The 14789-nt window shown below is 37.2% G+C and overlaps 1 protein-coding gene across 3 annotated transcripts in view; it reads left to right on the top strand.

The window, feature by feature from the left end:
• Positions 1-10883, top strand: part of LOC126816864 (guanine nucleotide-binding protein subunit alpha-11) — a 173304-nt gene extending 162421 nt beyond the window's left edge. For all 3 annotated transcript variants that reach the window (XM_050543653.2, XM_050543654.2, XM_050543652.2), the window contains 4 exons: positions 1081-1209; positions 3900-4029; positions 5075-5228; positions 6743-10883. In XM_050543653.2, the coding sequence (XP_050399610.1) occupies positions 1081-1209; positions 3900-4029; positions 5075-5228; positions 6743-6927 (598 nt within the window). In that variant the 3' untranslated portion in view covers positions 6928-10883. The remainder of the gene's footprint in view (positions 1-1080; positions 1210-3899; positions 4030-5074; positions 5229-6742) is intronic.
• The last annotated feature ends 3906 nt before the right edge of the window (positions 10884-14789 follow it).

The following is a 14789-nucleotide window of genomic DNA, read 5'->3' as shown; positions in this document are numbered from 1 at the left end:
GTGGTTATAGTTGTTCGTAAAAAAACAGTGATGTTTTAGTTAAATTATAATCATTGTCAAAATAGTCCACAAATTCTAGCTGTTTATTGACCTATGGTCGATTGACCAAAAATAGGTAATGTTGCCTGTCTTGTTTGTGGGAAATATAGAGTTTTATTCCTTATATGGCGTGGAAATTCACGTCAAGGTTATTAAAGACCTGGGAAAGTAGGGGGTATAAATTAGGGTGTAGAGGAGAGCTAGATTAGAGCTCACCCAGACATTCTTACCAGTCATTATCATTGAGAACGAGGAACCTGCAAAGTTATTTCCAGTTTACTAATAAAGCTGTGAAATCATTGTTGCTGTAGTATTATTTACGATCACAAGGAACACAACAAATAAAGAAGTCCGGTAGTACTACAATGTCGGCTAGTTTCTTGAAAGAGAAGGATGCTCGGGACATTTGCATTGAAAGCAGCATGAGAAAAGTTCCGTAACTGCAACATCAGGGTGGGATGAATGGACTTCGGTCACATCCTTAGGAATAATTGTCCCAAACAACTTTTTGCAAGACTATTTTTTTCTTGCGACGATTGGACAGAATTTCACATCCCCACTAAATAAACATAATTTCATTGCAGCCCCATAGTCACGTGACTGTCCGTCAACAATTGGCTTGTGATCGCGATAGCGGCTACAGTTAAAGGATCCTTATCAAATTTGATCAACATCTCAATTTTCTTTTCGGATGGCATATCGGTTTTTCGAGACAGGGATATTGGGGGACCATGGAAAATCATATTTTTTACGCAAGTTTTATATTTCAGTTTTGGGGGGTTGGGTGGCCGAATGGTTAGCACGAGCGCACTGTATCATAAGGACTGTCATTGAGTCAACTGGCGGGGTTTCGATTCCCCGGTTGTACGTGGCAAGGAGTAGGGTCGCCTGTCCAACCTCGTGGGTTTTCTCCAGGTCCTCCGGTTTCCTCCCACTGCTAAAGACCCCTAGTGCAAGCGAATTATTGAAATAAGATTTGCCCGAAATGACCTAGTTTGTGTCGAGTGGACGTTAAACCCCATTTCTCTCTATATATTTCAGTTTTCTGGAGAATATTGATCGAGTAACGAGAAAGAATTATACACCAACTGTACAAGATATATTGTATATAAGACAACCTACACTAGGTGTTATAGAAAACACGTTTGAAATAGATAATCTTATATACCGGTAAGTATAGAAATAGATAATCTTATATACCAATCAGTGTAGAAATAGATATAGACAACCTTATATACCAATAAGTGTAGAAATAGATAATCTTATATACCGGTAAATGTAGAAATAGATAATCTTATAAACCGGTAAATGTAGAAATAGATAATCTTATAAACCGGTAAATGTAGAAATAGATAATCTTATAAACCGGTACGTTTAGGAAACTCCAAACTACATTGCTAACGTTGTAAAGTCGGTGATCGTCATTTGTTCAGAATAATGACTGACTGAATGAATGAATAAAATGGGGTTTAGCGTTCTACTTTTCTGCATTAACTGGGGTAATGAAGACGGCCGTACACCATACAGTGTGCTATGAGGGAATTGTTGCCCGGAATTGAATTCCATTTGTTGAGAACTATATTACGTGCACGTCAATGTGTACACAAGATGTCAGTTTTTCGTCTCATCCGAACGACTAAACGCTGTTACATGCCAGGCCCGGACAAGGGGAAACAACACTAGAAATTCTAAGGAAACTTTCTCGACTAACACTGGTATCGAACCATGGACCTCCTGAATAGTGAGCCAGCGCCCTACCCGCGGAGCTCAGACTGATTACATTACTAACGTCGTAAAACTACCATGTGTCTCAGATCCGGGGATCGTCAGTTTTTTTTTCAGACTAGTTCAAAAATACATTGCTAATGGTAGGTTCCAACTGTCGTGCGATGTCTGACGATAGGATTGCCCCTATTGAGTCCACGTTCTGATACGTGCAGATAAGTTCGGAAACGTTTCGATACGATCAACACGATTCCTACGACTGGCCACAATATATGATAAGACCTAATAGGATCACCACGATTACTCCACAAATTACTCGTGATATAACAGTGGCAGCCCAGTATAATGTCGTAAAAATACAACATACCTGCCTTTGATCGCAATTTGATGGATTTTTAGTCTCTTGCAATCTATAATAAAAGTTGAATCACAAACAAAAATATCAGCCCAAAAATGATTCAGTTCGGTTCTGTCTTTACAAAGACATGCTGAATCGAACGTACGATACTAGATCTTTGTACGATCTAAGAAATATCTTTCCGTGTTTATACCCACTACCAACAATTCTAACCCTAACCCTTCAGAATAGTTTTAGCCACAATCCACCGTTATTACAGCTTCAATTTGTACGTTTTACATGTAATTTATAAAGCTAACCCTAGAGAAAGATATTTCTCAGATCGTACAAAGATCTAGTATTGTGCGAATCGAACATTTCCCAACAATTCTGCAGACGATATAAGCTGGCGCCACCTATAAATGTTGAGAAAATGTTTTTGATCCGATTGAATTTAAGCCGGGAGATTATCTACTAATGTTTTTGGTTTCTTTTAAATTAAATATCTGAGTACATCACGTGGAATAAATCCTGAATTTGATATTGGTCGGAGCCACGGTGGCTCAGTGAGTAAGACGCTGGCTAGCTAGCCTGGCGGTCGTCGGTGCGTTCCCGGTGTTGGCCGGGAGAGTTCATCCAGATTTTCCGGCGTGACGGAAGGGCTGACAAGGGCAGCTATCTATAGTCGTTCATAAGGACGAAAACAACGAGATCCCGTTGGAATTCGATATAAGAGTAGGGCGTAGCACCGCGGTCCGGGCACAATTTCCCTCATAGCACACTGTATATCCGTCTTCATAAGCCCAGTCGGAGTAGAACAGTAGGACGTTAAACCTCATTTCATTTCATTTTGATATTGGCCATTTAGCAATCAGAGTCTTAAATCATGTAACTCACCTCAACAATCTATTAAATCCCCAATTATAAGAGTGCAGAGGAATGTGCAACCTCGCAGATGATATCCGACAATTTGTTTTTCAGGCTTCCTCAATAAATCGTCAAGAAGGAAGCAATTTGCATCGACCTTGTGGTTATCGCTATAGTTACAGAAAAAATGTCTAGCTGGAGTTCCGCTTCAGATTTTCGTTTTTATAAGTTTGTCATCGCAATCCGCTGTCAAGAGTTTCCAAGATTTGTTTTTAAGACAGTGAAATAGTCTCCAATGATGCATCGATTTATAATTTGATTCAGTGTTTCGTTCGCAATAATCGAATATAATGGACGAAATGTGAACATAGGTTCTGCGCATTTAGACATAAAAAAAGGAAATGGTGTTTAATGTCCTAATTAGAACAGGGGAAATGGCCCAATGGTTAGCGCGTGCGCGTTATAACATAAGGTATGTCATTGAGTCAACTGACGTAATTTCGATTCCCCGGTTGTACGTAACAAGGTGTAGGATCGCCTGTCCAACCACGGGGGTTTTCTCCGGGTCCTCCGATTTCCTCCCACTGCTAGCTAGTGCTAAATACCCTGGCAATGGACATGGTATAGTCGTTTGGATGGGAAGAAAACCCGAGGTCCCGTATACACATTGGCATGTACGTAAAAAAAACCTTGGCGGTTGGAATGTCCGTTTTCATTAGGCAAGTCTAAGCAGAACAGTAGTACATTAAACCCCATCTCATTTATTGCATTGGGATGTATTGTAATTTTATATTACATACGTTTTAGTTGGGAAGCCAACTATGTATATTGAGGTGTATTGTTATTTGTGTATATTTTATTTTATAGTGTTATAGACGTTTTGGTTGGGAAACTGGGGTGTATTGTTATTAGTGTGTATTTTATTTTATAGTGTTATAGACGTAGCTGGCCAGAAGAGTTTAAGAAAGAAATGGATTCATTTCTTCGAAGCTGTGACGGCTGTCATGTTCTTTGTACCTTTAAGTGGATATGATGAGGTGCTGGAAGAAGATACAACAGCAGTGAGTATAAAATGCATTCTTCACACAGCGAATTATCTACATGTACCTTGAGAATAGATTCATGTCATGAATGGCCGCCATATTCAAATATTAGTATATATATCCATACACACACAGACTAAAAAAATTTTCGATTTTATTAAATGGAAGAAGAATAAGTATCAATTAAAATGTCGGTCAGTTAGCTTCGTGTCTGTTCTCAGGCGGAGCTGATATACAGACAGCGTAACTTTTGTATGACCTAAAATAGTTTCTATTGTCTGTGATATCACTACAATGGAAGCAGACATTAAACCCACCAGCTACTATTACTATTACTTGTCGATTTTGTCATTGCATTTTAAATGTTGATTTGTTTTGTGTGTGCGGGAATGGTGGGTGGGTAGGGGTGTTGGATTGGGGTAAATCTGTCTATAGATAAGACCTGTGTGATCAACAAAAACTAAAAATAGCAAACAGACTGACTTACGCTTAATCTTTCGAAACAAAAGTTTAATCATGTAGAGCGTCATTCTGCACACAGACAACTATCTTCTTCGAGAATAGATCTCAGCTGCTCCAAATGGCCGCCATATCCAAACAATAGTATACTATTTTGTAATGTGGTTCTACACGTTTTTTGTTATCTGCTATACACACAAAGACTAAATAAACATTTTGAATGATATTAAATTAAAGCAGAATCAATATTTCTCAAAATTATCAAAGTATACTTAGAGTTTTCGACAAAAATCGTCGATTTAGGACTTAAAATGTCGGTCTACTAACTTAGTGTCTGTTCTCAAGCTGAGCCAATTGTAGACAGACAGTCTAACTTTAATCATGTACAGCTTTCCCCACCAATAATAGAAATAGTGCATCGGATCAACCTCAACTCAGCAAATAAGTCGATTAAAAAAATTCTCTTCTTGGCCTTTCAGTTGTTTATGCTATTTTTAATGGTGTGGAATTTTGAGGAAGTTTTACAGAAACTCAGTCTGCGAGAATTTATTTTATAATCATGCTTATCCGTCTTATTATCATCCGTTATTATTGTATATTTCAGAACTGTTTACAAGACAGCTTACAGGCATTTCATGAAGTATCTCATAATCACTATCTAGAGAAAACAGATATGATATTATTTTTGAACAAGAAAGATTTGTTCATGCAGAAAGTTAAGAAAGTCAGCATAGCCAACTGTTTTCCTGCCTATAAAGGTTTGTGATATTATTGGATATTCCTTCCTGGAAACCCTTGTCCAAATATAAATATTATTTATTAATAATCTTTGTATGGTTAAATCTCTATAGGGTTTAGAAGTAACTGAAATGAAATCAGTTGGGTTAATGACGACGGGCATACGCCATACAGTGCGCGATGACGGAAATTTTTCCCGGGCGGTGGCCATCGGTCCTACGCCACAGACAAGGGGAAAACCACGCTGGAAAATCCCTGGGAACTTTCTCGACTAACACCGGGATCGAATCCCGGATCTTCTAAGCAAAACTTCCAATACTCACACATGTATAGCAATGGCCGGTGCTAGACTATGGAACTGAATAGCACACGTCATAACTTTTGTGGATCTATGGAACCAACCGCTGAGCCCCAAATGTCAGTAATGCGACCTCTTCAATCTGTGACCCAGGTAGAAGCCTGGTTGCTCTAATAGTAGATGTTATGTAGATATGAACATATCTATTCAATTGATTTTCCGAGGATAACACATTTCTCGCAAAATTAATACTTGTGCAATCTTTATAGAACGAAAATTTTATTAAGATGATTTTTTTTAAGAACATCTACATCTCTAATGAAATTTTGTTAACGCTGCAGTGGTCATATTAAACTTGGTAATATTGTGGAAAACTAAGCTGTTTCGTTAACTGGCAAGCCATGTTTTTTATTAAAAAAATTTTTAGTCAGAGGTTGTTAAAGGGCTAATCCCGATATTTTTTGGAGAATAAAACTGCTTAATTTTGTGTTAAAATCCCTTAAAATCCTCTAGCCGAGGGCCGAGCAACTAACTCCTCTAGCTGAGGGCCGAGCAACTAACCCAATATTTGTGATAAGTTTTGAAACCACTTAAACCCGTCAGTCTTCGTCTTGAAATGAAGACCGGTGTCCCAAGCTGTATTATGCGGCGTCTGGATAAAACAAGACTTTTATTTTATAAAAATAACGTGTAGTTGAAATTTACCTTTCGTTATCAAGTACAGCACATGGGTCATTCACTACATAGACCTCTCAAGGAACGGGAATCGATTATCAGGTCACTCAACGAAAAAACTGACCCGAAATCTTAAAAGGGTTATGTGTCCGGATAAGCAATGTTGACATTCACGTCCAAACGACTCAATATTTTGAGCTGGAATTTTGAGAGACGGTAAATACCCCATTCCTCTATATTTTGGCACTTAAATTACATACGTACTCCGACTTTTATTTTTGAGACTCTCTTGATATCGGGATAGTCCCTTTAACGCTGTAGGGGCCATATTAATTAATTTGTCCTTGTGGTCGGGACAACAACGCTGTTTCGTTAACTGGTAACCCATATTTTCAAATAAGAAAATTTGGATTAGAATATCTAAATCCTCAGCGAAATTTTGTTGGCTCTGTACAGTCATATTTAACATTTTTTTCTTTTAATCTGGACGAAAAACCTGTTTCGTTGCCTGGCAACCCATGTTTTTGTTAAATAAAAAAAATAACCTCATGTATATTTCAGGAGACAATACACCGGAAGCGAGTTTAAAGTACATCAAGGATCAATTTATACAACACAAACCAGGACATAAACAAGTGTACATCCATGTGTCATGCGCAGTAGATGTTAAGATGATGAGGGACATTCTTTCTAGTGTCATTGATATTATCGTTGAAATTAATCTTCGTAAGACACAGAACCTCTAGGATGTTTTGTTTGTCAACCGTCTCGTCTCGTATTATCAATCGTCGTTAAACAGGAAGCCTATAAATAGCATTTATGTCAATTTGAATAAAACCGGAAACCATGGTCAGTAGAATCTTTTTGTGTATCTTTGTCAACCAGATAACCTGTGTGATGTTTTTGCAAATCTTTATAAAATCAGCACAAAAACAGAAACTTGTAGAATTTTTGTCAATCGTCACCAAGCAGTGGTCCTGAATTGTATTATATTTCCACCATTTTCTTTAACATAGAGTCTTCAAAGTGATTAGAATTTGTCTTCTGCGAAAATTAGAACGAATTCTTATAGGATAGTTCTTATTTATTACTGGATGTCCGAGTATACATGATTCAATAAAACGTAAATGGATTTTATTTTGGATTAAGTTAAAACTCTATATTCCTGTGCGATGTGCTGTTTTATGCTTATATTCTACTTTTTAACTATTAACAACGCTGTTAATGAATTCAGCCAACAAAATAGGATTGGAATTATAAGTTAAACTGTATTGATGTATATCTATTCACAAGTTTATTGGAGGTGTAATTCTGTGTTCATGACGATGTCTGGAATTTCTGTGACAGAAGTAACTGGATATTAGAAACACAAAACAGACAATAGTATAATGGTCATCACTGGAAAATGTTTCAAAATAAGAATGGCGCGGATGTATCGCATGCTTTGGTTTCCATTTCCAGATCAGTACAACTTCGTTTTTATTCTGATGTCGTGGATTTAAATTCTTTCGGAATAATATTTTTGTTTTGCCGTACTATCAAAAAGAATACAGCACTAATATGTTCTATAATATGTTGCGTAGTTACAGTCTCGGACTTCACAACTTAATCCAGGCTACAATTTACTCAAATTGATTGTTTGGCATTTATTTAAGAAAACAAAATCGAAATATAAATGGATTGGATTCAATCGGATTAAAAAGAAGCCCAACAGGTGGCGTTGGTTTATTTATATCGTCGGCAGAAGACGCTGAAGGTTACAAAATTGTCATTTCACCGTTCCTTCGTAATTCTGAATGTTATTAAATCATTTTGGACCGAAATTTCTTTCAGATATTCAACTTTTACAATATCGTAGTTCGCAAGATTCAAAATCCCTCATATAATGGCTTTCAGTGGTTTTAACCTTTTCTTCATTAAGTTGGACATCCGGTTTTATAAACCGTGAGTCGGAGAAGTATTTAGATATACAGTTATCTCCGAGTTAATATATTATTTATTGTTTGTTAACATTGTGTATAAAAAAAAGAATCAATATTAATTTAATTGTACATAATGCGTATATATCTATTTATGGGTGTTCTTGTGTCAATACTAAATTACGCAGAATATTAACTATTCTGAAACTTGTTTTTCCTTGGCTACAATCTGTTTAAAGCATTAAAGATTTTATTAACCAGAACAGATGCTCTGTTTGCTGTGAGGTTTGGATATCTTCGGGAGGTGGACCATTAATGGCCGTATTGTAAACTTAATGTGTGGTTGCCTTGTAGATTTTAATCATTAAAGATACATTATGGGAGATTAGATAAAGAGCTGGCAGTTCTCACTATAATACTTAAAAACTAGATAATGTAAAAGGAATTTGCTGAAAATTTCAGTCAAACTGATCCACTCTGAACCGAGAATTTGGCGATTGAATTTTCGGCCTAGCCTCGATCATCATTACTAAAGTCGGTACGACAAAAAACGTACTCTCGATTATCCATTTCATGATTTAATCATAAATGAAAGTTGAGTAAATATCGCAGGCTAGCGATGACATCGAGAGTTGATTAAGGTCTGGATAAGTTAATTTATGTCGAATTAATAATTTATATAACATTTCACGGTTCACGCAATAGGCAGATTTAGCTCTTGCATAATGTATGTTTAATATATAACTCTCACAAATGTACGTAGGAAGGTGGTCCGCATTTATTTGGTCTGTCAATAATCTCAAACAATTTCTTTCGCCGAATAAATAAATGCATATGCAACAATATATTAGGTGCGTTTTTGAAATAAATAATATGCATGCAATGCCCGTGTACGACACCTCTTTTACTTTTAGCTGTGTTGAAGGATAGCTTACTGAACTTGTACTCTAATTCGATCCAAACAATACGACTTGATCTCAAAATTATGTTGGTGCAAAGGTCTAATGCCAAACTTTGCAACTGCCACCTCGACATCGGTGTTTGTAGAGAAAATTACTCGGGATTTTCCACCCTGATTTCTTCAGGACGGTGGATTGGCGAGAAACGGCATCTAGTCGTTTGGATGGGACAAAAAACGTTGTACATGTTGGTCTGCAAGTTCAAGGACCATTAGCTATTAGAATTCGATGAACACAAAGCGAAAACGAAGCTGCCCGAGTGAAATTGTCCTCACAGCAAATTGCATAGGACTTTTCCGTCTTCAATAGCCCGGTTTGAAAATTAGGAAGGTCAACCAAATTTCAGTGCACTTCATATATCGACAATGGAATCTAGAAATTCGAGAAAACGAGGTTTAACTGTACAGAATGTATGAAAGAACAAGAATATATGAAATTCCTTTATCTCTTATTTCTCTTTATGGTGACGTCTTTCCACAATTCCATCTGATTGCTGCAACCTCAAAAAAAACCTTAGAATCCCGTGAGTCACAGTACAGCACTGCTTCCTGTTTTGTTTAATTGTCGCCCTCGCCCCCCCCCCCTCCCACTTGTATCTCAGTGGTAAATGCTAGGTTCCAACTGTCGTGCGGTGCGTTACGGTTCCAACTGTCGTGCGGTGCGTTACGGTTCCAACTGTCGTGCGGTGCGTTACGATAGGATTGTCCCTATTGGGACCACGATCTGCTACGTGCAGATACGTTCGGATACGTTTCGATACAATCAACACGATTGCTACGACTGACCACAATATACGATAAGACCTGATAGGATTACCACCATTACTCTAACTGAGTGATGGTGATGAAAAACGTTTAATGCTGCTCAATGCGAACAGAGTGTTAAACAATTTGATTGGTCGATGATTTATAACTCGAATACATGGATTTCAGTTGAGTGGAAGTGGTGAATGTCTTGTGATCAGCGTGTCGAGAATGAGCATTTTGATGGATTGAGACTTTCGAGCGCGATAACTTTGGAACGCAACAGCCATGCTTCTAATTGCGGTAGAAACTTCAAACTATGTGTACGTGTTCATTAGGTGAATGTCTTGACTGAGATCGGTAATGGACATTTTCTACTTAGGCTAAGCAGTGTCAGACTGTCTGTCCGTCTGTTACAACCACTACAGGGGTACAAGCCGGGGGACATCAGTTTTGACAATTTGTTTTTATCTTGTAGAATACGCTTCATCTTTGTTATCATATTACCACTATCCCATTCTGATTAAAACACAGATCCTATTTCGTTTCGTTTTATATAGTTCAAAATTTCGTTTTACTTGTCTTCACTACACTAGGAACTGGAAGAGATGTTATATAACCCGCGTTCTGGGCGTGAGGGATTAGCCAATGAAGCGGTCTATTACGACGAGTTCTTGACGTACTGTACAAGGAACTGTGGGTAAACCACTAGAAACGTCAACGCTGGTTGATTAATCAATGTCTGGAATCATAGGGTCAAAATCCGCTCCCACTACAACCAGTCAGATCTTCATGTAGTGTAGGCCATTCAAAGTATTAAAAAAAACGAAACGAAATATAGATCTGTATTATAATCCGATTGCCACTATCCCAACATGTATGAAAATTCAAAGATGTGTAAATAATTCCCATGATATTTATTTTATTATAATTTATGTCTGTAGAGAAGTAGAATTAGATTAGTGTTATATGAAATAATATAAAGAGCAATATATAATGATGTATACTATATATATATATCTGTATGAAATGCTGTGCTGATCGTGTTTCATACCAAATAAATAACAGAAGCCTATAAACACACAAACGAAGCTTTCTTATTTTCTTTACTAACCAGATAAAAATATCTAGCCTGGTTTATTTATCAAATAACCATTTGAAATTAATTCTGTTTTTATGAAGAAAATCGTTTGTTTTCATGCCGGTGAACTAGATTTCTTGTTTTCGTATTTTCTTGATTAGGTTGCGCCTGTGTCACTACCATCATCATGGAAGGTCGCTGCGATCTGTTGGTTTACGGAATCCGTGCAAAAAAAAGATTAATGCATAAAACATACATTTCTGTGTAAATAAAGGGAGGGATACGACGCAATCTGTAGCAAGCTAGGTCTGTAACCACGCGGTTGCATGTTCGATCTTCACTGTGCCTGTGTGCTCACGATGCTATATATTTGTACGATCTGGTAAATATTTTTCCGTGTTTATACCGACAATTCTAACCCTAACCCTTCAGAATAGTTTTACCCACAATCCACCATTTTTACAGCTTCAATTTGTACGTTTGACATGTAATTTGTAAACCTAACCCGAACCCTAACCCTAGAGAAAGATATTTTCCAGATCGTACAAAGATCTAGTATTGTGCCCTGTGAGGTGCACTTAAATAGAGAGATCGTCCCTTTATTCGAGTCTACCCATCTGTAATTGGATAACGGGTCAGACGTGACCGGTATTCATGCCACAGAGCCTCCAATCCGATCCCCGATGCTTTACTCTAGAAAGTTGTCTTCCTCCGGCCATGGATTGGGTAGTACGTGGATTGGATTGGGACGTGTTCTCGGGGGTGCTGTAATATTGACGGACATTGTATATCTATTTTTTATGGAGGGGGGGGGGCGAAACTTTTTGCAGAGGCAGAGGGGGGGGGGGGTGCGAACCTGCGCCCCCCTCCCCGCCTAGTTACGGGCCTGTACTTGTCTTTACTACACTAGGATCTGGAAGAGTTGTTATATAACAGACGTTCTACGTGATGTGAAGAATTAGCCAATGAAACGGTCTGTTACGGCTAGTTCTGTGCCTTTTTATGCACGGAACTGTGGGTAAACCAGTATAAACGTCAACGCTGATTGATTAATCAATGGCTGAGGTCATAGGGTCATCGAAAGTATAAAAAACGAAACGAAATATAGATCTGTATTTTAATCAGATTGAACATTGAACGCGATAAATGATCAATGGTTTAGGGGAGATAACTATAGCTACTATACGTTTATTTAAATTATGACCCTAGTTTCCCCCGTACAAAGTTTGTGATTTGAAGATATATTTGGACTAAATACATTTTTAAACTAGTTTATCTATCAAAAGTTTGCTTCAAATCCCTCTCAAACAAATTTAATCGCAAGAAAGCTACCCATTTCCGCGAGAAACTATTTTAAGCCACTTTTTTTTCTGAATTTGTTAAAGGAGAATCCATTCTGAGCTTGTATTTGTCGTTAGTCGCTGTCTAATTAAATTCTTGGATTATCCTCTGTCAGCTTCCTCTTCCATCGGGGAGCTGGATGACTGAATGGATAACGCGTGTGCGTTGTATCACAAGGTCTGTCATTGAGTCAACTGGCGTGGTTTCGATTCACCGGATTGTACGTAACCAGGAGTAGGGTCGACGGCCCAACCTCGTGGGTTTTCTCCTGGTTCTCCGGTTTTCTCCCGCTGCTAAAGACCCCTACGCGCAAGCGAATTATTGACATAAAATTGAACCATATGTTAGTCCCGAAATGACCTAGTTTGTGTCGAGTGGACGTTAAACCCTCTGACCCAGAATACAAGTGAAGGATAACACGTTCGCCTGGCCGTCTCGACAGGATGCCAATCATGCTGAGATTTCATTCCAAGTCATGCAAAATTATAAACTATACATGCCGTTGAAGTAAACAAAACACTCATGTCAAAAATATAAATTCAACATTATTTGATGGATATGATGTAATTTATGATAAAGCTGGCATACAAAAAAAAATAATTCTAGTTACCTTAAATACATTATGTGATATGCATACACTGAAAAAAAAAACTTGTGTTGAAACAACACAAACTTGTGTTAAATGTGGAAACAACACAAAACTTGTGTTAAAATTTATCAAACAACACAAATTTGTTTTCGAAACTTGTGTGAAAATCTACACATAACTTGTGTTGAAATTTTTGAAACTTGTGTTGAAATTTTTGAAACTTGTGTTGAAATTTTTGAAACTTGTGTTGAAATTTCTGAAACTTGTGTTGTTTCATACAAACTTGTGTATAACCCCTCCGTTTGTTCTGTTTAAACTGTAATGTTTGATAAATGACATAACAATAATTTTGTTTGTTAAATTAATATTTATTCAATAAATGATATGAAAAATTAAATTAATGTCAAATCAATACTAAACAGACATTTCGAAGGTTAATAAAAAAAAGTTAATTCCAATGCAATTGATACAATGAAAAAATACTCCCCACCCACCACCAATCATAAATAAAAATAGCTAAAAAAAACACCAAAAACAAGCACTAAGACATTTGGAATATAAATAAAGTTAATTCCAATAATAACAAAATTCCCGACCCCGACTTCCCAATCACAGAATAAAATAAAAGCTATTTAATTTTTTTTATCAATTAACCTTAAAAAGAACTGAGAATATAATAGATATGTACACAATATCCCTACCCCATTTCCCCAAAACATATATTTTAAATATATCTAAATTTAATAACAACCAAGCCAAGCACTAAAGACATTAATTGGGCACTAAATTTGGGTATCTTCTGAACTGATCTTGCATACTTTTGTCTATTGCTCTTGTTATCCATAGCGCACCGATATGACTGGAATTCAATGGCTACTTGAACAGCATTTTCTAAACCAGTGATTCTCAACCGGTGTGCTGCGGCACACTGGTGTGCCGCGAGATCTTCCTAAGTGTGCCGCGAAATTTTGAACAGTAGGACGTTAAACACGATTTAATTTCATTTCTAGTCCAGCAATTAATATTACAGTTTTCAAAATGAGCTTTATAATCCATTAATGGCGTGCTTCCGTCATACTTTTCTGCCAGCAATATTGCCTTTCTGTTAGTCTGTCTTTGCTGTTGTGGCGGTTGTGTATGTAACGCAGCCGTGGACTGTGGAGTTAGTTAGGGTTAATTCTGTGTTGCCTGTTCGAGAACAATGTGAACTGGATTCGGCCATCGTCTCTGATTTCTTGTAAAACTGTTTAAGTCGGGTATTTTGATTGGCGTTTAAGATGTTAAAACTGTTCTGTTTTCAAATGTCGGACAAAGCCAGCTTTTAAAAGAGATGATTTGTGCCCGTATCAGGTAGGATTATAAGCTTAATTGTAGTTGGGTGTGACAGAATGTAATAAATAACAATAATCAAACGTTGTTTTGAAGAAAAAATTGACAGTTTTGCTTATTGAATATCCGATGTGATTCACATCGGGTAGTTCAGGAGGAACTATATATTAGTACTATCTCTTATCTCGAAACACGCAGTTTCGAGAAACGCGTTTTTTTTTATCTAGTCTTTGTGGAGAGAGGTCAAAACTGACACTAATTCCATATAAAAAAATTCACAGGGGTGGATAGGACAAAAAACCAAGGTCCCGTGTACATGTTCGCGTGTTCATTTAATTTTATCACAAGGTATTTTGCAATTGTAGTGGACTAGCGAATATTCACTTCTGATCAGTGTGGGCATTTGGTGGTAATGCCGCTGTACGAACAGAGATAATATATGCTACGCCAATAAACACAACAGAAGAATAATATGATCTCCAAATATTTAAACTATTTATATCATAATTACATAATTGGCATGGTTAAATACGGTAAGATAATTGAAATATTTTTAAAATATTGGATGTGTAAGACAACAGCTTAGGGCAACAAAAGACCGGGGAGGGGAGAGGCGAGGAGGACACATTTATTTTACCAGTGCCAGA

The sequence above is a fragment of the Patella vulgata genome, chromosome 3, assembly GCF_932274485.2.
Source record: "Patella vulgata chromosome 3, xgPatVulg1.2, whole genome shotgun sequence".
NCBI lineage: Eukaryota > Metazoa > Mollusca > Gastropoda > Patellidae > Patella > Patella vulgata.
The sequence above is the reverse complement of the archived record's forward strand: the minus strand, read 5'-3'. Positions and strand labels throughout refer to the sequence as shown.